Source organism: Scardinius erythrophthalmus (assembly GCF_964197995.2).
Source record: "Scardinius erythrophthalmus genome assembly, chromosome: 12".
In the NCBI taxonomy this organism is placed as follows: Eukaryota; Metazoa; Chordata; class Actinopteri; order Cypriniformes; family Leuciscidae; genus Scardinius; species Scardinius erythrophthalmus.
In genome coordinates this window covers 8,160,839-8,185,883 of record NC_138232.1, presented here as the reverse complement: position 1 = coordinate 8,185,883, position 25,045 = coordinate 8,160,839, and the positions used below count along the sequence as shown (strand labels likewise).

Below are 25,045 nucleotides of genomic sequence, written 5' to 3'. Positions count from 1 at the left end.
CACTGAACTGATCTCAACTGAATAATTATTGTTTACTATTGTCTTTTTAGAGCTGCTTTACAGCCGAATTGAATCGTTATTTTCCTGTTTATTACTGTAAAGCTGCTTTGAAACAATCTTGTATAAAGCGATATATAAATAACGGTGACTGACTTGACTAGTGAAATTACTCAAAGGTTTGGAGATTTGTAAATGTTTTTGAAAGAAGTCTCTTATGCTCACCAAAGCTGCTTTTATTTGAAATGACTAAATAACAATAGTAATATTGTGAAATATTATTTAAATTTAAAATAACTGTTTTAATATATTTTAAAACTGAATTTATTCCTGTGATTGCAACGCTGAATTTTCAGCATCATTACTCCAGTCTTCACTGTCACACAATCATCATAAAATGCTGATTTGGTGCACAAGATACATTTCTTTTTATTATCAATGTTGAAAGTAGAAAGTAAAAAAGCAGCATTTATATGAAAGAAATCTTTTGAAACATTATACTGTTATTTACTATCATTTTTGACCGGTAGTGAAAGTCATACAGGTTTGGACTGCAATACGTTTCATTAAAAAGCAACATTTTAAGCAAAAAGCTGTGAAAATAACGTTTTTGCCAAAGACTGCATCCAGATCGGATCGGAGTAGATCAAGCCCATCAACACCCCTAAAGTTTCACAGTCCCATAGCTCGTCCACCGTCGACATTTTATTCGGTAACATTTGGTAGTTTTGTTTAACATGCTGTTTAATGTTGATGATCACGTTATTTTACATATGCATCTGCTTACATATGCTATCGCTTGTTTCTGCTTCTTTTTTGCCTGTGTTTTGATCCGGAGATTCAGTAATCTTTCAGAAGATATCAGAAGATGCGCCCTCTACCGTATAACAGTGAAAACACAGAAAGCCGGAAATTTCCGTCAATGGCGGGGAAGCGTTGTCTCATAAATTACAGAAGTGTATGAGACAAAAATAAATAAATCATGCACATTAAACAACGTCCTGTAATAACTATTTGTCAGCTGGTCAGGTATATTTATAAAGCGTCACTTCACTCTGCTGCAATGTTTGCTTATATCTTATTGATCTATTTCAGAATATAGCTGTTACCTAGTTAGGAGCTTTGCTCCCAAAATAGACAACCAACTCCCATCCTGGCAATGCGTTCTCCACACAAGGGTACATGTGATGAAATCAAAACTAAAGAACTCTGTATTCTGACTATGCACCAAATTCTGAAGCCACTTTTTTGCTGGATAATGATGTCATGAAATAAAAGTACTTGCATTATGAAACCTCGTGTTATGTTTGTTTAGACTCACCCGCAGTAGATATGATGGGAAAACTGTCATCGCGGATTACTCTGGGGGAGTTCCTGTCGTCAATATAGAAATGTGCAGTCTGGAAGAATCTCCTATGAACAGAAACCGTCCCGGTTAGTAGAAAGCAGGTAATCGGGATGATTATTTAAAAAGCTTCTTAATTCTGAGGAAGCCTCATGTACTTTAATATCAAAGTACAATTTAGTACAATCTTGTTAGCAAAGGGTGTTTTGACCTGTGTTTCTGTTCAATACAATTTTAGTCACAACTCTGATATCAGTCCATTACTAAAAGAAGAATGAGTATACAGAGCATTCTCTCTAAATATACTGTACTTACACATGACGTAATACAACTTAATTAAAATATTCTTACACAAAAACATTTGATTATTTATATTATTATTGTTATTATAAAGTATTTATTTTCACAAAATAACTTAAAATTCACTCTAAAAATATTTGAAAACAGAAAATCCTTGTATAAGTCTGTCTGTAGATTTTAATATTTAAATATATTGTTTAAACAAAATGTACTATTTATGTTATTATTATTAATATTAATACATTTTATTTATTAAGTACTTATTTTCACAAAATGACATTAACTTAAATTTACTCAGAAACTTGAATTTGAAAACAGAAGTCGATAAACAGACTTCTGTTAATTGTCCGAGTGGTCATGGTTATGTGCTGATGCAGAGAATCACAATATAGGCCAAATATCAGATGAATCAGCTTGACCGAATTGTATTGACTCAGACCAACTCATAATGCAAAATAAAGACTATCATTGGCACATTTCCATAATTAAAATGCATTAGCCACTACACACACACAAACGTCTAGTTCTCATATAATACACTTTAAGACAAAGCGATGATACCAAATATCCAGCCAAACGCTGCACATGCAACTCTTTCTGCCTTGGGAAAATCGTAAAAAATTTTTTATTTTTTTTGCTTTCATTGCACAAAGACATGGTATAAACCCTCCCAGCCCCTTATTGAAGACTTGCTTCATGTAAATCCCAGTAAAGCATTTGTATAAGCATGCCCCTACCTGTACTTTAAGCAGAGCAATGAGCAGATGCTAGTCATCCTTGAGAGGTGAGATAAAAAGAAAGAAAAGAGGGGTTGAACGCTCGTAGAGCTCCAATGAGGGAGGGAGGGCTGGGGGGATTGAGGAGAGACGATGACTGGGGGACAGGAACCTCACACTAATGACCTTTTTATGATGGCCGATCTCTCGTGTGTTTAGAGACGTTAGACTAATGGTGTAGAAGGGTCCTTCAGAGAAGTTTTGGACCCTGCGGTCTAATCCTTGAGAATCCAAAATAGGCAAATGGTAAAAAGATAAATATAACCTCTTATCATTCCCCATCTGCGTCTTTGCGTCGAGTCTGGAATTGCTCTAACTCATAGGCGATCGCATGCGTACGTGTAGAAATGAGTGTGGCATCTTTGATCTTTAATGGGCATCTGTGAGTCTGAGGAGACTGAAAGCCTCTGAGCCATCCAGATGGAACCCTGCCTACATAAACCTCTCATTAGCCTATCGCCTTGGCAACATCATAACTTCATTTTAAGCAAATAATATCATACTTTCTGGTAACTTGCATGAACCCCAGTTATGAAAAAAGCGAGAATGGAATATCTTTTGAATGGCTTTTGTTCACTCGGTAGCTTTGTTCTTGACGTTCTTGAAATTTGACAGTCTTGACGAAGACGTTTGCCGTCACATTCTCGGGGGAGAAGTTGCGTCTTGTACTTGTCTTTCGTCCGCTCTCTTAACAGATTATCGTGCAAACTCAGTCTTTCATTCACTTTAACTGTCACTGATCAACCTCTTATAAACCCATCAAATGATCAAATCAAACGACTGTTATTTTTTCCTCTCAATCTTTTCCTGACTTGTTGGCTGACGTAATTGCTTTGCAATTGGTACAGTAACTTGCAGGCAAAAATTCTTGACATTTGTGGTGCTTGTTAAGGCCATGTAAGACCAGTGTTGTTATAGTCAACTGAAACTAAAACCATTAAAAGTTTTCGCTAAACACAATAAAGCTGAAAAACAATAAAATATGAATAGTAGATGGACTGCCTTGGCAAATAACTGAAATAAATATGATTAAATTGTAGCACTAAAACTGCTAAAACCTTTTTTTTTTACACTGAAAATACACTGAAATAAATAGGAATAATAATTATTATTATTTTTACGAAAACCAGATTTTTTTTCCGGTAATTGACATAAAGCTGAAATAAAAATAACATAGGAATATAACATGAAAAACGTAAACTTCAAAAACTTAAAATGATAAATATTGCCTTGGCAAATAACTGAAATAGGTTTAAGTGGAAGTACTAAAATAACTAAAACTAAAATGAATAAAATAAAAGCTAATTTAAAATATTAATAAATACTATAATAGTATATCAATTAAACTAAAATAACATACAAGCAGTACAATAATATAAATAAAAATCATGATATCATACATTTAAAATATAAAACGTTTTAATATTTATCTTTTGATGTAATGTTACTATTGTGTGCTCACATTTTAAATGATATGCTCAAACCAGTCAGCATCACAGATTGGAGCACAGCTGGGTCCCTCCACACAAGACTCATGGTCCCCAGGGGGCCCGCAACCTCTTAGCTCACATACAGATACAAGACTGAACAGGAGGATGGTGGTATTTGGCAGGAAGCTCCATAGGAGGATTTTAATTCGGTTACCATGGGGCTGAGACCAGTCCGGGAGAGGGCAGATGGGGCACGGACTCTCCAGGGAGCTGAGCCAGGGTTATAAAGGCCAGTAGATGGAGTAGAAATAGTTAGATGAAGTGTGGATTCAGGGGACAGAGCGACCTTACTCTGTTTACAAACCAGGCACAACCATGACCAGACAAATCTACTATACATAAAACATGTTGTCATGAATATTAATTAGGTGATGCATTCGTTCAGAAGAAAACCAAAGCTAAAAAAAATGAGATAGACAAATGGAGAAGTTAAGGAATGCAGATGAAGAGACCTGATCTTTTCCCATGCATGTATCCCATACAGTAAAGGCCCAAGATGATCTAAGACCAATGTGCTGGACAATATCTAATTCAATCTTACCTCCAGTAGACCAGGACAGCCAGCAGCATGATCAGACAGAGCAGAGTGAGGGCAGAGACCACCATCAGGGGGATGATCCACTCCACCCGGCTGGAGGATGACACCGGGTCTCGGGTGACGGTGGAGATGCTGTTCCTCTCTGCATGGTGATCAAAGGGGACCAGAGCAAAAGGCAGAGTTTTTGAAAACCCTTCAATAATAGATGGAAAGAGTCTATTCTGGTATAAATGCTTGAAAAATGTGATTCATGCGTATTTAACACGTATCATCTTCCTTTACAAAGTTTATTACAAATATCAGTTAGTATTTATTACATATATTACAATATTCCATATACCGTCTTTAGTTTGTATTTAATTTATTTTTTAAATATATATTTAATAAATATTAATTCATATTTTATATATTTTCTAATAATGTTTAACTACTGTTCAATAGTTTGTAGTCAGCAAGAATAATTTTTTTTTTAAAAAAAGTCTCTTGTGCTTAAAAAAGACAGCATTTATTTGATCAAAAATACAGTAAATAGAGTAATATTGTGAAACATTATTACTATTTGAAATAAATGTTCTATTTTAATATATTTTGAAATTGTTCATGTATTGGCAAAGCTGAATTTTCAGCATCATTACTCCAGTCTTCAATGTCACACGATCCTTCAGAAATCATTTTAATATGCTAATTTGGAGCTCAAGAAACATTTATAATGGAAAATATGATGGAAAAAGTTGTGGAGCATAATGTTTTTGTGGAAACCACAGAACATCTCTTCAGGATTCCTTTTCAAACAAAGATTTATTTGAAATATGTTTTTTGTAACAACTTTTGATCAGTTGATTGAATCATGTGTCTTTACTGAATTAAACTTTTGTTTTTAAACTTGTATCCCATATTTTTTAACAGAATTGTATCTAATATATTTTAATAAAAAAATTTTTTTTTGATACATATACATTTTATTATATTTATTTTGTGTATACATTTTAATAATGTTTAATAATACATACACATTATACAGACACATAAGATAATATCTCATGCAGATAACGTATTTTACATTTTTTACTCATTAAATATTAGTGCTGTCAAATAGAATAATCGCGATTGTTAAATATATTTATACATATTAATATACTCTTAATAATATATTTTAAGGTAATGTAAATTAAAATTTTTTGGACAAGATTTGGCAGTGGCACGACTGACTAATTTTAAAGGTACTGTCTTTTTGACCATGTGTACTTTATTGCCGTTTCATCGTTTGCACAGCGCTTTAGACTGTAAGTCTGCAGCTCACCTACCAGTGTGAATGTAGTATGGCCAGTGCGCCTTCTCCTCATTGGTGAGTTTGGTGTTCTCCGTCGAGCCTGAGGGAAGCTGCATGTCTGCAGTGTCATTATCCTCCAGCCATGTTGGTTTTGATGAACCCTCTCCAGAAGGCCCTGAAGTGGAACGGGGTCCCTGCTCTTCCCCTATTCTAGGGGCCGATGTAGAGTTCTCAGTGTTAGCATCCGCCCTCTCTCCTTCCCGCTCCCTGTGTTTTGAAGTTGGGATGGGGGCAGTTGGTTTTTGGGGCACCGTCTTGGCCTGCTTTTTGTCCTTGACTGTCACATCTTTCCCCCTTTTTTTCTTCTCCTCTTCTTCCTGTTCCTCTTCCTCCTCCTCTTCCTCTTTTTCCTCCTTCTCCTCTCTTTGACTGTCTTCTTCTTGTTTGTTATTAGCTTCAGTACTGTCCTCTGAGATGAGGACGTTGCTCTCAGACGGGGTGCTTTCAGCAGTGGGAGTGGGTGGATGCTGAGTGGGCGTGGGGCCTGAGTTTGTAGAGTGGGTTGGCCAAAAGGATCCTGGGAGGGAAGAAATCACACTGCCACTGAAGCCCAGTCCTGCCAACAGAGTGCTGGTCACCACAGATGCTACAGTGGCTTGTCCTCCGCTGGATGGGGGCCCCATTCCCGTTGCCATGGAGACGAATGAAAAGGGGAGGCCGGCGGACGTCCAGGTAGAGGAGCCTGAGCTTATAGGGGCCATGTCTGCCGAAGAGGCGGGGGACAACGTCGGCTACAACCAGGGCAGAAGAGGAAAAGAAAAATTACAACGTGTGTAGAGAAGCAAATACACAGATTTAGAAATGATTAAACCAGTTACCCACCATTCCGGTTTTCACAATCCTTGTCCCCTCAAATATCCTTGTGGTGTTTGCTTGAAGAATAAATCACACAGTGTGACAATCAATATAAGTGTTGCCATGAAATCAAAATGGGCAATTCTTGTTGTTTTTTTAAGGAATAGTGCAGTATTCATTATTAATTATTTATCTGTGCACATCATTAGGCCTTGTCCACATTAATACGTTTTCATTTGAAAAAGCATCTATTTCTCTCTGTTTTGGCTTTCCATCCACACTGAGACAGCGTTTTTGTCCTGTGAAAACTGAGCTGTTCCATCTGTACCATCTCAGTGAGCTTTTATGAGGATTTACGCATGCGCAGTAAGGGGAATTTAGCGGTTTCCGACGTTTCAATGTGGATAAGAAACCTTTGAAAAAACGCTTGAAAACCTAGTGTGGACGGAGAGCGTTTTGAAACGAAAATGCCTTTTTCAAATGTATAAGGATTTATGTAGACGTAGCCTTATTCTTTTAAAGTTCACATGCTTTCATAATCTTTAATCAAATAAATAACATCCCCTCCTCTTGCAGCGACAACTCTTCTTTTCTCTGAAGTTTACTGGCCCGAGGGCGGAGCAACCTGTCACTCACATGAGATCGACCAATAGAGCTGGTAAGTCCCGCCCCTTCCGCTAACCCCACTGGACCTCTAGGTTGAAAAATCGTCAATGCAAGTGAATGGGAGAAAATAATTATTTTCTCCCATTCACAATTATTTTCTCCCATCCGATTAAAAATCGTCAATGCAAGTGAATGGGAGAAAATAATTATTTTCTCCCATTCACTTGCATTGACGATTTTTCAACCTAGAGGTCCACTTGGGGTTTTACGGATGGGCGGGACCAGCTCTATAGCAAACCACAACTGTCTTATCTATTCCCGATGGCTGGACAAAATGAAGTCCTTCCCTACCTTTTTGTCTAGTTCGAGAAGCCGTTTCACTCAGAGATATGTCACAAAACGTTTCAACTTTAAGGCTTGGTTAGCAGCAGTAATTAGTAAGAACAGAAAGCCATATAAAATCAGACAAACCTCTGAATAAAAGTGTTTGGCTGAAGTCACTGCGCTGGTCTCTCTGACATACAGCTTGCACTCTGAAGAGATACAGGACATCTGGAGACACAAGTGAGATGACTGCCCTCTGCAGGAGACATACGACACACCATACATTTTAATAACAGTACAACTCATATAGATTATTGGATAGAAATTGGATAGCTCAGAATCTCCTTCTACTAATACAATGTTTGCAATATGTATAATGTGTGCAGATATGAATGGAATACCCAGATAAACAATACACATTTTTTTATACTTTTATGCATTAAATTGATTAAAAGTGACATTTTAAATTGTTAAAAAAAATTTGAATCTAATATATTAGTCAGCACAACTATTTGCAGCATTGGTAATAATTAGGTATTATTAAGCATCAAATCAGCATATTAGAATGATTTCTCAACGATCATGTGACACTGAAGACTGAAATGTAATTGTGAATGTTGGACACAACCAGAGTGTCCCTTCAACAACTACACACAAATCCAAAAACCTCATTACACAACACACAGTAAATACGACAAGATGTTATTTTCCACAACCGAAATGTCAAAGCAAATTAAACATTTGCCATCATTATTTGTATAAATTGACACTTATTTATTGCAATGTCCTGCTCCATCTTTCAGAGATCCACAGTCTCCCAGAAATAAACTCAGATAGATATTCATTTGAATTTCATATACCCAAAGTTGGTCTAGATTCGCTGGCACAACCTGTGCTGTGACTGGGCTCAGAATTGAAATAAAAATGTAAATGTAGAGGCAAAAAGATTGAGGGAGTCATGATGGGATGCAGAGTGAAAGAAAGTAATTGGACTTTAACCGTGGCAGTTATATCCCTTAACTAAATCCAAATCTAATTTGACCAAGGCTAAAAAAGACTGACAGCACTCATCAGAAAAAAATCCTTCAACTGGATGGACACTGTCTTGTTGTTATGCAAACTGTGTGTGTAAGGCTGCTCCAATAAGGTGACTGACAGACATGGGTGTAAGTCATTCATTAGACTTGAGGGAAGAAAGACAAAATACTGTCCAAGTCCATCAAATCGATGAGAGCAGCCCATCCATCAGAATTATGCTGGGAACCAGAAGACAAGACCCTGGCTACAGGCAGTGACATCATGCTTCAATTTTTGTATCAAGGGTGAAATTACACAAATATACATATATAATTTTTCCAATTAACTGAACTGGCACATCACGCCAATTGGGCCCCCTGCCCAGGAGCCACTGTCTGCAATAGTGTCTTAATCGGGGGAAGTTCTAGGATTTGATGTTCAGGGGGGCTTATATCCCTCAGTGAGGATGTGTAGCAAGAGACTATTGCCTAAATGGTGCCTCTGTATATTGGCACCACTATATTACTATATAGTGACTCAAACAGTACTTAAATTGGTAACAAGTCTATACAAAAACCAGTCTTTCTGCAGTACAGTTCAAATTGGTACATGTTTAGGCTACTCTTTGACTAACAGAAAATTGTCATCATATCATTATTATTAACATTAACAAGTATTACTGTTAACTAACTAAAAAAACTAAAATATGGACTCGGGACTCGACACTAAGGATTTTTTCTTCTGGCCTGGTCGGATCACAGCAAAAACGAATTCTAGCCTAACTAATATAATGTTCAAACATAAAGGGATGGTTCACCCAAAAATGAAAATTCTGTCATTAATTACTCATGTCGTTCCAAACCCGTAAGACTTTCGTTCATCTTTGGAACACAAATGAAGATCTTTTTGATGAAATCTGGGAGCTTTCTGTCCCTCTATTGACAGCTACGCAACTACCACACTGACGCTGCGAAAAGTTCATAAAGAGATTGTAAAACAAATCCAAATGAATTATACGGTTTAGTCCACATTTTCTGAAGAGACATGATCGCTTTATATGATGAACAGACTGAATTTAGGCTTTTATTCACATATGAACATTGATTTAACTGCTATAACCCTGGTTTTAATCTTATTAATCTTTTTCGTTGTAGATAACTACCGACAAGTCTGGGCACTACAACACATCTCGAGATCCCGGAGATGTAGTGACAGAGGTGTTCCATTACATCGCGTTCTGTCTAACTCATGAATCTTCAGCAGGGGGTCTGTAACCCCCTAAGGGGTCCATAATGGTACTGCAATTATTATTTAAACTTATCTGGGAAGCCAATACATGTATGAAACAACCAAAATATGACGCTTATTTCAACTAAAACTAAAGACTTCAGTCAAAGAACTCATTGTTAATCCCATATTAAAATATAGTAAATAAAATGCATCATATACTTCAAATGCATAACCATTTTAATAATAATTATCAATAATGATCATATCATTAGTCAGTATGAGTAAAAAAAAAAAAAAAAAAGTCTATGCTCACCAAGGCTGTATATATTTGATACAAAAATTATATAAATATTATTTTAAAATAACTGCTCCTATTTTAATATATTTTTAAAATGTAATTTATTCCTGTAATGGCAAAATTTTCAGCAGCTGGTCTTCAGTGTCACATGATTCTTCAGAAATCATTCTAATATACAGATTTGGTGCTCAAGAAGCATTTCTTCTTCTTATTATTATTAATGCTCAAAAGAGTTTAATTTTTTTTCCTGGAAACTATGATACAATTTTTTACAGGATTCTTTGATTATTTTCAGGATTTATTTGAAATAGAAATCTTTTGTAACATTATAAAAGTCTTTACTGTCACTACTGATCAATTAAATTGATCAATGAAAAAATATCTTACTGACCACAAACACATTAATAAGGACTATGTGCATGTTGTTAAACACACAAGTTTATATAATATTTAACAGGGGCTTCTTGAAGGTCTAGTTGTGTGTGTCACTTAACATCTTCAGTCAAATGTAACCTCAACACAGTGATTGGATAACCGGTTGAGCTAGAGTGTTTGCGGTGGTCGACACAATGATCAGTAATGATCAAACAGCTTGCCCTTTCATTGTTGGGAAGCTTACCGTGCTGTGTTCACTGCTCTGCGTGAAGGTCTTCTCAAAAGGCATTTCATCCTTTACCCAGCTGTACGAGACAAGGAAGTCCAGTATAGGCGGGTGGTAGACAGCTGACGGTCTGTCCCAGGTCAACACAAGTGCAGTTCTGTTCAGTGGATGAACCTTCATGTTGTCAGGGATGCTGCTGCAGACTGGATAGAGAGAGGAGAAGCAGAGCGATGAGATAAGGCTGGTAAAAACAAGGAGGAAGAAGGTACAGTTGTTCTCATTTGATTAGGGATGTGTGATTGGAGATAAACAGGCGGAATTACGGCTGTTCGGCAGCGGGAGCGGAGCCAGATCTCTGCCGTGCAGGTCCACGACTGCAGCCCCCAGGTGAAAATAAATCTTTTATTGCTGTCTGAGTCACCAAAGCGTTCTCACTAGAAACTGCTTCAAAGTGGAAAATAATACAAGAGTTCATCTCAATCTGCCTCCAGGCTTTTCAAACAGCCTTGCGTGGCTGTGGCCGTGTGCACTACTGTGTGTGTATGTGCTATACCCAGTGGTGGATGAAGTACATGCTAGTTAAAATATACTGATGAAATATTACTGCAGTAAAAATACACTACCTCTTAAAAGTTTGGGGTGTTTTTGAAGGAAGTCTCTTATGCTTACAATGGCAGAATTATTTGATGAAAAGTACAGTAAAAACAGATATATTGTGAAATATTATTAAAATTTAAAATAATTGTTATCTATTTTAATATAATGGGCCCTATTGTAACGATCTGAAACGCAAGTGTCAAGCGCAAAGCGCAAGTAACTTTGAGGGCAGGTCTTGGGCGCTGTTGCTATTTTCCCGGCGGGATAAATGACACTTGCGCCCGGCGCAAATCTAAAAGGGGTTGGTCTGAAGTAGCTTCATTATTCATAGGTGTGGTTTGGGCGTAACGTGAAATAAACCAATCAGAAAGTCATCTCACATTCCCTTTAAGAGCAGACGCGCTTTTTCCATAGCGGATTGCTATTGTAACGGCGGATTTGCCAGGCGCGCGCCAGGAGCAGTTCACAGCCGAGGAGAGCAACACTCTCGTCACGGCCATAAAAGAGAGAAGTTACATTGAAATGGAGAAACCCACCCAAATTAACTTCAGTTAAACAGGCGTATGATAATTTGGGTAAATGTGTAAGCTAGATGTATGCTTTTATAATAAATTGTCTATCTATCTATCTATCTATCTATCTATCTATCTATCTATCTATCTATCTATCTATCTATCTATCTATCTATCTATCTATCTATCTATCTATCTATCTATCTATCTATCTATCTATCTATCTATCTATCTATCTATCTATCTATCTATCTACCTATCTATCTATCTATTGTAATAATGTATGATTTGCAAAAATGAAAACTGCTGCTTCTGTGTAGATGAGAGAATCAAAGTGTATGTGCGTTGTGCACACGCTACATTGATTATGGCCAAGCATGCGCCCTTAAAATAGCATGCGCAACGCGCCTCTGACTTTAAGCTATTTTTTCCTGGTTAGTGGCGCAATTGTTTTCTAAACCTGCAAAATAGCATGAAGGAACGTTTGCGCCGGAACACGCCTCCTCTTTGCACTGAACCGCCCTGGGGAGCGCAAGTGTATTTCCTAGCTTACCGACGTGCTTCTGTGGAGGGAAAAGTCCGCTTTGCGCGGGTGCAAAATAGGAATGATACATGCGTCAGTGTACAAAGTCAATTGCGCTGGGTGCAAGATTTCATTCCTGTGATGCAGAGCTGAATTTTCAGCAGACAGTCTTCAATGTCACATTATCCTTCAGAAATCATTCAAATTTTCTGAACTGGTGCGCAAGAAACATGTTTTGCCGCTTAATATTTTTGTGGAAACTAACATTTTCAGGATTCTCTAATGAACAGAGAGTTCAAATAAACAGCATTTATTTGAAATAGAAATCTTTTGTAACATCATTGTTACTGTCACTTTTGATGGCATCCTTGCTGAATAAAAGTAAAAAAAAAAGAAATTTCTAACTTTTAAACGGTAGTGTATCAAATAAATCACAATTAACCACATATACACTAACAATTTTTGCAAAGAAAAGCCTTCAAATGAATATAATATACACATATTGTAGCAGACAAGTCTAATGTGTGTTTGAATTCATTTTAACATAGCAGTACTGAAAGTGACAATGGATAACACCTCAGATCTTGAAAATAAAGGAAACAAGAACATTCAAACTGTCAACACAGTGTGTATTTTTAATAATGTTAAAATGGTGTAATATTTTATTATGTACTTAGCAGTTTCATTGCGAGTGCTGTGCGCTTGCAGAGAGACTCCGCCCACACGCTCTTCTGATTGGCTGTGATTTTGATTCAGTCATGTCGCATCTGGTGTGGACAGACAAATTGCTTGTCGCTGTAATCTTATCATGTTGTGTCGGGTTTGGACGTGCTGTTAAGAGCGTTATCATGCACACAAAAACACGTCTCACTATGTTGCTATTTTTATTACAGTGACCTCATTGTTGGTGCTTTTATGATGTCAAAGCCATTATAAACATGAACTCTAGGTTTGTTTTGCAGCAAAAAAGAAAATCCTAATCAAATCTACCCTAACCATGCTTTCTAGCAGGTATTTAGCTATTCATCCTCACAAAATCTGAATCTGCTGTGTGATGTGACAATCACGACCAATCAGAAAATATTCGAAATGTTGCAGGCCAGATCTGAACCACATGAGCAGCTCAATGTCACCTGGAGTGCATGCATTAACTGCTGCATGGATTTAACTTTAGGTGTTCCTATTAAATTCATACCTTTTTAACCTGAGTAAATGTAAAAAATAAAAAATAAAAGTGTTTTCAATTATGACTACAGAGCCACTGAAAAGACGAACAGATTGCACAATTGACGTCACTTATCACACAAATCATTTGGTGGGATGTGTTCTTGTCAAGTTGGGCGGACCGCATAAGTGGCGCTTGATAAGGTCATTATGCCAAAAGCCTCTACTCTTAATGTGTGTATATCAGCATTAGCGACCTGTCAACAAGCCTGTGATAAACATGTCTGTGAAACGAGAGGCAGATCGCAAGAACACAAGAAGTGAAACGAGGACGAGGGGGTGATTAGTGAAAGGGCATCTGCTGTGGAAGTCGGCCTCGAGAGCTCTGTTAGCACGGGTGACTCAGCGAGAGCCCATTATTTTCATCAGTTCAATCATCAGCATGCTAATGACTACCGCCATTACTGTCCGGCAGAGATAACGCTGATGATTCAAATTGACTCTATTCTCATGGCGGTTTTTGGGTTATGTAGTAAACAAGCTAAGATATCAGCACTGGATGTGCTGAGGGACAATAACGCTGTGTGCTTCACAGGTACGTATAGTACATAGAACTTTCCACAATTAGGGTACATAATAGGACTTGAAATAGTTTCACTTGTTGTATTTAGATCCTGTGCTTGCCTTGTTTCCTTTCTCCAAACCATAGTTGACGATATTGTGTGCATTCATTCAATCCCACAACACACTGCAATAACGAGTGTACAACCGATGTACGCTCAACGACTAGAGAATACCCATAATGAACTGTGTATATATAATTTTCTTTTTAATTATTTATACATGTATATATGTAAAATATATATTTTAATAATATATATAAAATATATATTTATATATATATAAGATCAAAAGGATAAACAATGCAGAATTATTTTCAAAGGTGCCAATATTAGTGGTGTACCAAAGGTGCCAATATTAGTGGAGGGCACTGTAAGGAAAGCGCCACAAAGGAAAGAACAAAAAACAATGCTAAAAAGATGTATTATTGCAAAGGGTTTTCAAAATTGCTTGCTTCAAAAACACCAGAATTGCTATTTGGCCACACAGTATTCATTTGTACGGGTTTATTTTTAGAGGGAATATTAATGACGATTATTCCGCCTTTCCGCTGTGTTGCATCACTCCAGACTTCATCACAACCAATAGCAATCAATTCCCTCAGCCGGAGAGGAAAACAACGCTATCATTAACGCACACAGTACACCGTCCCCCAGTTACTGGGCTTGGCTCAGAGCGCTGCACTGCTGTAGTCACTGCATTAATAAATCCTATTTATTCAGTCTGTCTCAAGAGAAATGGATATCCTAAAAACAACTAGCTTTGCACTTTATTCATGAGATGAATGAGAAGAAACCCAAACATGACGTCTATGAAGAAAAAACTGAACTCTAGTTTTGGATAAGAGAAATAATCACAGTCCCAGTTGGAAATTTACTGATGTTACATCATAAAACTTTGCTGAAATGATCATGGACATTGTTATAAGTAAAGCGAATTCACTATTTCCTAATGACAGGATTCTCTTATCAAATAATGGTTAGAATTAACAGAAAAAAATAAAATAAAAGTGTCTTCCTCCTTGATGGGTCAGGCCGATTTTGGTAAGAAAAGCAGCATACCTCTTGAGGATTCTGAGTCTGCAGCGCTGGCCATGCTGTCTGTCATGACGTCGGGCATCCAAGCATCCATCAGAGCTGATTTGGAGATTTGACGGCTGTCGAGATCTTGAGTGGGCCGATGGTTATTCCTCAGGTAATCCACGGACTTCACATGATCCTGCTGCTCTGTGGTGAAGATGGAGTAGAACGCCTCTAGCTACAGCAAGAGAAAGGCAGAAAAGAGACAGAAAAAAATATCCAAAAGTTTAAATGTGATTTTTCCATTTCATTTATTCACTTCTATCAAGGGAATATATAAAGTCAATTTATTTTGGCCATGAAGGTGTAGAAAGGAGATAGATACGAGCATGCTGTGTATGATTTAGTGGCTTTACTCTGTGTGATGCTGAATAAAGCAGGAAGCAAAAATGGATCATTTAACCCATGTTAGCATTAAAAGCTGTGTGCATAACCAGAGAAAGTATTGGGAGTGAACCAATCAGTCATTCATCAATATAAAAATCTATAAATCTTTATACACTTTTACAATGATTTTTTTTTTAGAGCGTAGCTAAGTGGTTGCTAGGGTGTTTTGGTGGCTTGCTAGGGCCTAGATGTGTTTAAAAGTGCAGTAAGCAATTTCTGAGAAACGCTATTGGAAACGAATCAGACCGAGCACCACAAAACACTTGTAGCCAATCAGCAGTAGGGGGCGTGTCCACTCATGATGGGGGAGGAGAGAGAGTGAGCAAGAGGGAGATTTAAAGGAGAACTTGGTAACTTTTTTAACTTAATAAAACTGTCTAGAAATCATTTGGATGGTTAAACAACCTGTTCTGGTGATATTGGTGACTTTCCCCGCTCCCCCCAGCGTTCCCAGGCGGAAAACCAACCTTGCAACTTGGGGACTACCGTCCCGGTAAGATAGAAATTGGAAGTCTTGTGAGAAGCGAGAACTAGAACGAGAACGAGCGCGAAACACAAATTGCTTTACGGCAATTCGACATAAACACACGCATGTATGATGTATTACCAGATTACCCACCTCGGTAGCTCCACGCGATACAGTTGGCTTGCTCTGATCAAAACAAACGCACATGAGCAGCGGTAGAGAGGGGGAGGAGGCCGCCGCAAGTGAGTTTTTTACGACTGTGTTGTGAAATATACGCCCCCCCACAGCTGTAGGGGGAGCTCGTGGGGAAAACATGCGACAATAAAAGGGAAAATCAGCGAAAAAGTGACTAGAGTTCGCTAGAGTTGCCGAGTTCTCCTTTAAAGATAGACTGTAGAAAGAGAGATGGCTGAGAGACATTACAAAAGAGAAATGGTCAGAGGAATATCTCTGGAAAAAAGGGTTATAATCAGGCAAGAGCTTTAGGACCCGCGTTAATATTAGACAAGCCCTCCTTGCTGCACCTTTAAGAGGATTTTGTTAGTCATATTATCATTCAACAAAGTAAAAAAAACTTGTATAATTTGTATAAAACAAATAAAGAATATTATAATTCTTATTTGTAGTACAATTATTATTATTACAAACAAACAAACAAATAACACTAATATTGGCTAATGTAGATATGGTCACAGATATACTTTGCATCCCTAGAATAGAAATAGAATAGAATAGAAATCCATTTAGATTTTTTTTTTTTCATTTATACAGTGTAACATGCTTTATATCTATAACACATATATACATAGATGAATGCATTCATTTGTTTAGTAAATCTTCTGCACTGTCTCATTTCCAGAAACATTTGAACACACAGCAGATGAGACACATTGCTAGTGTAATATTGTCTATTCGTGTTTGTCTGCATATTTGCAGATGGTACAAATATGATACAGGAGAAAAAAAACACGAGCCAATTTCAAGCATAGTGCACACAGCTGGATGTGATATATGATCAAATGAATGTGATGTGCATGTATGCATGATTATGTGTGTGTGTGTGTGTGTGTTCGCCAACCTGGTGGTAGGACAGGTGAACGGGCCGACTGAAGATGATCCACTCCACGACCTTACTGCAGGGAGGTGTCGTGAGCGAGCCAGTGTAGCGGTAATAACTTCCCAAGGATGATGGCAATAGATCCTTCAGTATGAACGAACCAAGGTTTGTTTCCTTCTCTGTTTAATAAAAGACACAGAATACTCGCTCAAAGACTGGACGAGATCTCAAGAAACCTAAATTGAAGTACTATGAGGCAAAAAGATTTAGTGGATTTTTTTTATCTTATTGTTAATTCTTCAGGTATTTAGAAATAAAAACGTCTGTTCTCCTTTCTCTTTATTTCCATTGTAACTGGGAGGGCCAAGTTTCTGAACAACAGATGTGAATATGTGTTAAACTTATAGGAACTGAGAGGGAGTTTTAATAGTATTTTCAGGTACACTACCATTCAAAAGTTTGGGGTCAGTAAGATTTTGTTTACATTTTTTTCATATTTTGATTTAGTAAAGACACCGAAGGCAAAAGTAATGATGCTGAAAATTCAGCTTTGCCATCACAAGAATAAATTAAATTTTAAAATAGACAACAGCTATATTTTAAATTGTAATAAAATTTCACAATATTACTGTTTTACTGTATTTTTGAGCAAATAAATGAGCATAAGACACTTCTTTTTACAAACCGACCCCAAACTTTTGAACGGTAGTGTTTTCATAGCACACTTCTCTTGAACTTGATCCTTGATCCTGAAAAGATCATTCTAAATTTCTCATGATATGAACACCAAGAGAACCTTTTGGAATTCATGGTTCTTTTACAAAACCGTCTATGCGCTTCAAATAACCTAAAAAATATATTCACTTTTCCTCTATTAGAACTAATATGTTGTTCTGAAGAAGCTATAATGCAACAATATGACAATTTCCAAAGAGCCATACAACCAACACAAGAACTATACAGCAAAAAAAGGTTATTGATAAAAAAACATGTTTTTCGCTGAAGCTAAAGTGCTCAATTTGTATTATTTATTTATTTATTTTATTATAGGTGTGCACACTGCAAGCTGTTCATATGGTTACATTTACCGTGATGGACCACTCGTTTAAGACCTGAGATGATGGGCTCAGCTGCAATGTTGTCTTTCTTCGACACCTATGAGAAACAGACAAACGCAACATGAAATTAGCAATTATTCCGTTTCCCTCTCTATGTTCAAGAAACACCAAAAATAGACGGGAAGCATTTAAATCCTACTATTATCGAACACAAGTTTCCTGTTTTCGCTGCTTATGCAACATTAAAAACTAGAGCATGCTGACATAAGCACCTTTTATTCAGGTTGATGGAGAAGCTCATTCAGGTCAGAGATGAAATATACTCACTTGTGCTCTCTGAGGATTCATTTGGTTGAACTAGGTGGGAATAAAAGAGCCCAAGGGAACCACCAATACCGGAGCTCCACATCGATTAACTATATAAAACCCCCAGGAACGGACATGTCACACTCCATATGACACCATTCGTCTAAGCACTAATAGCGGTAAGCCATAACGCTGTCACATGTGGGCGAAGATGTTTAAGTCCATCGACGTAGGTTATTCTTTCACCGTTTGGCAATGGATAAACATAGGACACACCTGCGTTCTACTTTCAGCGTGAGGAATAGCTCTGTCACATTAGTTAAGGTGTGTGAAAACATTATGTATGAGAGCGTGCGAAGCATGTTAGTGAATGAATGTGGCGCTGCGTGGCAAAAAAGCTTATATTATTTTCACGGATCCTCACGCTGACCCGCTAAGCCTGTTTTTCTCTATATATTCATATGGCATCCCTGAATACTAAGGCTATGGCACCACAAATCTTCTTTTTTTTTGGCTTGACTCATTAGGAAAACCGTGAAATTTGTGACATTTTCACCCTTGATAAGAACATTCGTCACAGTTGAAAGAGAAGGAAAAGGAAAAATAAACCAATATAGGAGACACGGTGCTGGTAAGAGCTCTATTGTATGTTTATTTGCTCTGTGATGTCACTTCCTTCAACTCGTCCCTCAGTTTGTAAAAGCAAACAAACAACAAAAAAATAAGCTTGTATTTGTATTAAAGCACTTAAATGAATTCTTCTACACTACCGTTCAAAAGTCAGTAAGACTTTTCGTTGATAGAAATGAATCTTTTTTATTTGCGTTAAATTGATCAAAAGTGACAGTAAAGACATTTGTAATGTTACAAAAGATTTCTTTTTCAAATAAATGCTGTTATTTTCAACTTTCAATTTATCAAATAAATATGAAAAAAAAAAACTATCACGGTTTCCGTTAAAAAACAAATCGTATGCCTGGTTCAGATTACACGATTTTAGCCCGATTTTGGCACGATCCGTTTGACGTAGGGTGTCGTGGGGATTCGTAAACGACAACGGGGCGTCGAGACGCAAGATTCGATCGTTTCATCTCGTATAGTGTGTCATAGTGGCCGACAACCTACGTCGCGTCTGCGATGCTTCACGACATCACGACAAAAAGACTAGCATGTTTAATTTTTTTTCGGTCCTCCACGATGGGTTCGTCAAGAGTGAGTGAGTGTGTGTGTGTGCGCGAGTGAGTGAGTGAGTGAGCGAGTGTGTATGTGTGCGATTGAATGTGTGTGTGTGTGTGAGAGACGGCTCGCGATGGCTGGTCGGAAAGCAACGTGTAGTCTGACATGTTTTTTGTCCACGACACGACAAGATTTTTAGGAGTCAAAATCGTGTAATCTGACACAGTGACTATCGTAACAGACAAAAAAAATCGTGTAATCTGAACCAGGCATTGCAAACCCCAAAGTCTTGAATGACAGTTTAAACAAAAGCTTGATTTTCACCACATGGAGACCTTAATAAAATGTCATGCTAACAAAAAGCCTGTGCTAACCAGCCAAATATTGACCTCTTGGTTGTCATTTAATGGTTTATGAGAATTAGAAAGAGCTTTATTGCAAAGTATGTTAACAACACGCACAAGGAATTTGTCTTGGTGACAGGAGTTTCCAGTGCAGAAAAAAGTATAGACAGTGCTGACAGAATGGATGAAAGACTGCATGAACTTTTGTAAAGACAAGGTTTGTAGGCCACTCTTGTGCTAGTCGCTTACAGTCTCACAGCTACACTTCTGAAGAAGTTCAGTCCTACTTATTTGATGTATATCCTTTTGCAATGCCTTGCCCCTTAGACTGTCATTATTCTTTTAGAAACTAAAGGAAGGAGCAAGTTTATTCTATTATGAAGCTAGACTTTACTGTGAGAAAAAAAGAGAAAGATGGCTAGAGGGCAGCAGAGAATGTCTGTGCTTTCTTCTACCTGTTGCTGACGATGAAAATAGGCCCTGAGGCTACATAGGTCCAAACCAATTTTAGTCTCTTTCTCCCTTTCTTTGAGAAGGTATCATGAGCTATAAAGCTCCATTTTACAGGCTGGTAAACATTCGAAAATTGCAAAAATCAAAGAAGATCTTCACCTGAAAGAAGACAGCCATGGCGGCGATGATTCGTCTCTCCTTTATCGCAGTGCTCAGACTGTCAAAGTCATCTGAATTGTAGAAATAAATCTGCATCTATGAGGCAAAAAGAAAGAAACAGGGTTTTATAACAGAATTCTTATTTGACAAGGTATGAAACGGCTCATACTAATGTTCTGCTTTGACTTTCCTGTTTAGTAAACACAATGCATTGTGGTATCAAAATTGGTACAGTACGCTGTCAAATCCTCACAAATTGATATTCCTCTCATCTTCTCACACACACACACACACACACACACAATAATGGAATATCTGTCATATCCTACTTCTCTCATCACTCCACATTTTGACATCGGAGACAACTAAGGATTATACGCTCTCTCTCTCTGAGGACGGATTTAGGAAGAAAGCGAACCTCAGATCCAAATCCCCTCAGCGCGCCGCAATAAACAACATGTCTTTGTTGCCTTAAACATTGTCTCTGAACAAACGCACAAAGTGTCAAATAAATGCTAAATCTACTGTTACAGAAAAAACAGGGACGATCGTACAAAGAGAGAGAGGGAGAGAAATGGAAGCGGGATGAATGGCGTGTCAAAGCTTGCAGCAGCTGAGCAATCGTGAAAGAGAGCGTTGAAATGCAGGGAATAAGATTAAACCTCGCTATGACAATCACGTTCCAATTGAGCTTATTTCCTGACAGCCTCTCTATTTGCCTGTCGATGTTGTTCTTTCTACATTTTATATTGTAGACTTTGCTTTAGCACATGTCCCTGGTCATTTAATGGTGCATGTAGGAAAAAAAGCAAGCTTTCAACTAATGGGGCGGCAGTCTCTTTTGATAAGGTTGCGGACGGGAGAGGAGAAAACAACGCTAAATGCCAATAACAAAACGCAGATAGCCATTTAATAGTACATTTAGGATAGGAAAATAGATGTTGTGTCCAGTCAATATTCGCCTCTTAGAAACTAGCCAAATTAGCTATGCATGGTAAAAAAATATGCCTCAAACTGCATTAAGAACAGGTTACAGGTTTAGTATTGGCCCTGTAAAAGACGCTATAACGTTGTTATGTGGTTACTAAAACATTCTTTTTTTTTAACACATGCTGTGTGGTTGCATACTGACACTCTGGTCCCTAGATAGGATTTTTTTATCACTCGTTTTATCATCAACAAGATGAAAAACGCAAGTCTGATCACTTAAAAAGCCATAGCACATCCCTCTATAAAAAGCTGCACGATTTGAGATATGATTATCCCTACAAAGCCTACTGTATCATATTTGAAACAATTTCTAAGGCCTCTAAATTATCAACATGATCAAAACTTTGATAAAACACCTGTTGTAATCTTCTACAGGCCCTTTGATTGACAATTCTTTTTTTAGCAGGTAAAACCTTTAATGAGTAAAAGGTCTTTAAAGATTTTTATAAACTTATGAAAACCTTTTATATTGTTAGTGATATTTCAAGATGAACACTTTCTGGACTGAAGCAACTTATTTCTTTTGAAAAATCATTCTAAAATGTGAGTATTAAATATGATACATCAGGCTTTTGAGGAGCATTTATTTGTACATCTGTCAATCATCATTGTATTGCACTGCATTATATGTTTTGGCCCCCACAATTAAAACTACAGAGCTTTGATGAAGCATTTGAATATAATCTTAAGACATATTTTGGGAGATACAGAGTGACAACTGATATTTATATGCATTATTTCTCTTTAACAACATCTGCACCAAATATTTTTTTTTCTCACTTTGAGCCTCTGAATAAAATCGAGGTGTTTTTTTCCTCACTGAACAGTGAAAGTAAAAGCAGCTACTACAATACATTTTAACAAGCATAATTAGAAATTTTTGTTCTGACTCGGTCTGGAAAAAGTGGTATCAGTGCATCCCTAATATATATATTATATTATTTCATATTTCAGGCTTTACAGGGTAAACATCTGTAATGAAAACTGTGTGTGCTAAAGTTGAATTCTTAGGGTTAAGAGTTCATTCAAATACTAATGGTGATGCTTGCTTTGGCAAGCAACACTAATAAAAGTGGCAAAAAGGGCAAAAAATTACATTAACACTATTGCCGTCATAGTTTAATTTACTGTGCTAGACTTGAGCCAGAGGTCAACAGAAGTCGTCGAAAGATAATTGGATGCATCTCCAGTCTCTGGCTTCAGTGTGTTTGGGTTTTAAATCGCTAGATAATGCTTAGTGGCTATCCAGCGGCGTAGATACACATCAATTGTATTTCTGTGTAAAAATGGGATTTATGGAGGGAAGTCGATTCGTCTAATGAGAAAGTGCTGCCAGAGAGGTGGATCCAGCCCAGGTCGTCTGACTTCTGTGCCAGCTAATTTCGAACAAACTTAGACTGATGAATACAAATGATTTCGCCTTCCCATCCTCTAAATTGTTGTTGTGTAGACACTGTAATGATAGATAAGAAATACTGCTAGATCTTGGATAAAAGCCAGTAGAGTTTGGCTCAGAATTTAGTATTTGTTTCTACTTTGAACACATTCTGACCTTGTTCGAACATTGAAATAAAAAATGAAATAAAATAAAGGGCTTTTTTTGTAATGGAGAGAGGTACAATGTCCTTGGCGAAGCAACTGACATGTCGAAAGAATTGCAGGCAAAAGTAAGGCAACAGAAAACTAACCACCAAACAAAGTAATTAAGGCCAGACAATGTCAGAAGGGGTGGACAATGAATTAATTCGCTAATAAAGAGAAGAAAGAACAAAGTTAAAGTCTTTAATGAAAACCAATCAGTCTCCTTCAGGCCTCTTTTAAATCACAGACTTTAATGGTGTCCATTTATTGTGTCTTCACAGGGGGAAATATATTACTCATTAATCACTAAACCTCATTAGCCAATTAGCTTCCTCCAAGAGCCAATACAGAGTTTATGGTGACCAAGAGTAACGCACAGCACAAACACGTTTAGTTAATGTATCAAAATGGGACAGAAACCATGTGCGGGGAAAAAAGGCCAGCAAACAGCACACACTCGACTTAACGTTCCAGTGTATAATGTGTGATTGCATAACGATATTAAACTTGAATGCAGTGGTGCGTCCAGTCTCAGGCTATGCACCATTTTCACTGAAATCTCAAAAAACAAAAAAACAAAGTGTTGCTTTTTTTCGATGTGAGGAATTCAATGTGAATGAACTTCAATGTGCATGCAGTGTTTAAGGCCAAATGGACGAGGTTTACAATGAAGAGCTAATACTAATCTTGTGCAAAATAATATCTGCCAGGCAAATGAGACACTTTTTGAACAGGAAGGTTGTTTTAAAACAAGTAGCAGTACCCTGCAAGGCATGCAAAAGGAATTATACTTTATTAAACATTTATGGCATTTCATCATTGTTGACTGAGATTAGCACTTTTCTCACATCCACACAATTCATTCATTAAAAAAATAATACTACTACTACAACTAATAATAAGAATAAATAAATAAAATTTGATAATTAATTTTATTCATATTTATATACACTATATTACAATACAATTAATAATAATAATACAATGGTGGTTAAAAGTTTGGAATAATTAAGTAAAAAAAAAAAAAAAAATTTGAAAGAAGTCTCTTATGCTCACCAAGGCTGAATTTATTTGAAACGGTTAAAGAGTAATATTGTGAAATATTATTACATTCTAAAATTAGTTTTTGTTGCTTAACATTTTTGTGGAAACTTTGATACCAATTTTTCAGGATTCTTTGATGAATAGAAAGTTCAAAAACTTTTAATTGGCATTGGAAAACCAAGTGTATGAAGTAGTTATCCTGTTTCTGCAGAGTCTACCCAGCAGAAGCAATGGAAGATATTTCAATTTGTTTACCAATCCAGGAAAGTTTTTTTTTTTTTTTTACATTATAAAATGTCACTTGAATCAATTTAATGTCTCCTTGTTGAATAAAAGTTATTTTAATCAGCATATTATAATGATTTCTTAAAAATCATGTGACACTAAAGACTGGAGTAATGATGCTGAAAATTCAGCTTTGCCATCACAGGAATACATTGTATTTATTTATTTTAAATTTGAATGATATTTCACAATATTACTGTTTTTACTGTATGGTTCATCAAATAAATGCAGCCTTGGTAAACATGAGGCTTTAAAAAAAAAAAAAAAAACATTAAAAAAACGAATTATTCTAAACTTTTAACCACCAGTGTATATATTCATCTATTATGCTTTATTATTACAATAATTGTTACAAATTTAAATAAACCTGAATAGAAACATTCGGTCCATTTACGCACCAAGATCAACTGGTGAAGGAAACCAGGCAGGGGCCAGTTGCATAAACTTTGCTAGGACTTTGTCTTCAGAACTAGTTTGGCTACTAGTAGTTAACCAAGAGGTAATCAGTCTTACTTTTCTAATTCCAAATAGACCAATCTACCATTTTATGTAACTGACTTTAAAAAGTTAGGAGTAAAAAGAGCAAAAAATGTAGA

The 25,045-nt window shown here is 36.9% G+C and overlaps 1 protein-coding gene across 3 annotated transcripts in view; it reads right to left on the bottom strand.

Moving 5' to 3' along the window:
- Positions 1 to 25,045, bottom strand: part of ca16b (carbonic anhydrase XVI b) — a 91,784-nt gene that overhangs the window by 10,477 nt on the left and 56,262 nt on the right. For all 3 annotated transcript variants that reach the window (XR_014031280.1, XM_081381639.1, XM_081381640.1), the window contains exons 5-14: positions 20,550 to 20,645; positions 18,142 to 18,208; positions 17,075 to 17,232; positions 15,126 to 15,321; positions 10,666 to 10,850; positions 7,649 to 7,757; positions 6,599 to 6,648; positions 5,751 to 6,507; positions 4,450 to 4,588; positions 1,319 to 1,410 (exon numbers count right to left, since the gene is read on the bottom strand). Coding sequence is in view for 2 of the 3 variants with exons in the window: in XM_081381639.1 (XP_081237765.1) it covers positions 1,319 to 1,410; positions 4,450 to 4,588; positions 5,751 to 6,507; positions 6,599 to 6,648; positions 7,649 to 7,757; positions 10,666 to 10,850; positions 15,126 to 15,321; positions 17,075 to 17,232; positions 18,142 to 18,208; positions 20,550 to 20,645 (1,849 nt within the window). In the remaining variant the exon portion in view is untranslated. The remainder of the gene's footprint in view (positions 1 to 1,318; positions 1,411 to 4,449; positions 4,589 to 5,750; positions 6,508 to 6,598; positions 6,649 to 7,648; positions 7,758 to 10,665; positions 10,851 to 15,125; positions 15,322 to 17,074; positions 17,233 to 18,141; positions 18,209 to 20,549; positions 20,646 to 25,045) is intronic.